The sequence below is a fragment of the Antrostomus carolinensis genome, unplaced genomic scaffold (assembly GCF_000700745.2).
Source record: "Antrostomus carolinensis isolate BGI_N321 unplaced genomic scaffold, ASM70074v2 scaffold37646, whole genome shotgun sequence".
NCBI classification, from domain to species: domain Eukaryota; kingdom Metazoa; phylum Chordata; class Aves; order Caprimulgiformes; family Caprimulgidae; genus Antrostomus; species Antrostomus carolinensis.
In genome coordinates this window covers 2544-4547 of record NW_010323194.1, presented here as the reverse complement: position 1 = coordinate 4547, position 2004 = coordinate 2544, and the positions used below count along the sequence as shown (strand labels likewise).

Genomic DNA, 2004 nt, shown 5'->3' with positions numbered 1-2004 from the left:
GCAAGCTGTGTGGGGATGGGGGCTGTCTGCTGGTGGTGTGTGACAGGCTGTCTGTCCCAGGTTTCGCTGGCACCCCGGGATACCTGTCCCCCGAGGTGCTCCGTAAGGACCCCTACGGCAAAGCTGTGGACCTGTGGGCTTGTGGTAAGTCGGACTGCAATGTTGGGAGCAAGCTGGGCTGGGCTGTGTGGGATGGGGCAGGCTGCTCAGCCAGCATGTCCCAAGTCACAGTCACTACTAGACATGTCTCTGGGACGTTGGGGAGGAGAATTTACCCAAGAGGTGGCACATGACCCTGGGCTGTCCCCAGAGTAGCACCCTCTTTCCCAGTCCAGTGGCACCCTTCTCTGAAGGATCAGCCCCCTTGCACCTCCCCTGCACCCAAAGGCCCCAGGCAGGGTAGGTGCCTCCACGTAGCTGCAGCTACAGAGGAGCCTTCTTCCACCCGTGATGGGGAGGAGTCATCGCCCAGCCCTGATGGGGCACCTGGCTGGAGCTGCCAAGACCATGTATGTCCCCAGTCACTGAGCACATCAGTGTGGAGCTGGACCCACCAACGAGCCTTTTTCTTTTTAATCAGGAAGCAAATTCTCCCGTTTCTCTAATTACTCAATTCCTCTGTTTGAGTTGGGCCAGTCCCCAGGCTGGATCTGTTCATACCTTCAGCAATGAACTCTCTCCCACTGATCCTACATCTCCTCTCCTGGGCAGGCGTCATCCTCTACATCCTGCTGGTTGGGTACCCGCCCTTTTGGGATGAAGACCAGCACCGACTCTACCAGCAGATCAAGGCTGGGGCTTATGATGTGAGTGGGTTTGTCTTGCTCCCACTTTTCATGGTCTCCTCTCTCTTGCTGTCCCCGTGTTGCAGTCTGCTGCTCCAGAAGAGCAACCAGGATGAACTTAGACAGACGAGAGCAAGTTTATTTCCTCTACTCTGGTCACAGAGGGTTGGCCAACCTGCCATGCCCAGGTGCACACACTGGCATGTTTCAGGTCCACTTTTCAGGACAGCTCGGTCTTGTCCTGGGTCTTCCACCTTTCTCCCCTCACCCCTGCTCACCAGTTTTCCAGCTGGCAGCTCTTTCCAGTTGCTACTCTCTCTCCAACCTGCCCCACGGGCAGGCGCAAAGGGATGCAGGAGAAGCATCCCAAGTTCAAAAAGGGTTCTGCTTCTTCTGTTGCTCCTGCCACCTCTCACTCTGGTCTTTGCTTTGGCAGTTCCCCTCCCCTGAATGGGACACAGTCACTCCTGAAGCAAAAGATCTCATCAACAAGATGTTGACCATAAACCCATCCAAGCGCATCACGGCAGCGGAGGCTCTGAAGCACCCCTGGATATCGGTGAGTTTGGTGGAACTCACCAGGTGGGGTCAAAGCTCTAGAGATGTGGGGGTTCACAGGGGAGGAACACATCACTGAGGAGTGTGTGTTATCAAACGTGCTGTCCAACTCTTTTCTCCACCCTGGGAAGATGCTTTCCTGGCATGGTTCCTCCCAGTGCTCTCAGAGCAGCCTTTTCCCTGAGGCTTCACAGCAGAGAAAAGCCTGGAGTGTGAATGCAAACAGGATGTCCCAGGGGAGCTGGTAGTGGGAGGGACACGCACGTTCCCAGCCGTGGTGGGGACAGGCTGGTTTCTTGGTGTCACACTGTGCTGGGGAGGGATTTCCATGGGCAGGACGGGAGCAGGCTGGTGTTTATCCTTCCACACACCCCAGCAGCAACCCCAACTCGCTGCACCCTGCTGCTGGTTCTCACTCTGAATCTGCTCCTAAAGGCAGGAGGAGTCCACGGGCTCAACCCTGGGATCCCACACCTCGTGCAAACCCTGAGCACGCTGATAAATGGGGCTGGTCAGTGGAGGGGTTAACTCAGGGGGCAGCCAGGAATCCTGCAACCCCCACCCCCCGCAGAGCAGATCCTGCTGACTCCAGAGCTGTGATCTCCTGCTGACTAGTAAAGTTTTATCTGCTGCTGCTGGCAGCTCTGGCCCAAGTTTCCGC

The 2004-nt window shown here is 56.6% G+C and overlaps 1 protein-coding gene across 1 annotated transcript in view; it reads left to right on the top strand.

The window, feature by feature from the left end:
* LOC104526932 (calcium/calmodulin-dependent protein kinase type II subunit alpha) overlaps positions 1 to 2004 on the top strand; it is a gene marked incomplete at both ends in the record, with an annotated part of 13664 nt that overhangs the window by 10060 nt on the left and 1600 nt on the right. The window contains 3 exons of the mRNA XM_010170519.1: positions 61 to 144; positions 712 to 806; positions 1222 to 1344. Coding sequence (XP_010168821.1) covers positions 61 to 144; positions 712 to 806; positions 1222 to 1344 — 302 coding nt within the window. The remainder of the gene's footprint in view (positions 1 to 60; positions 145 to 711; positions 807 to 1221; positions 1345 to 2004) is intronic.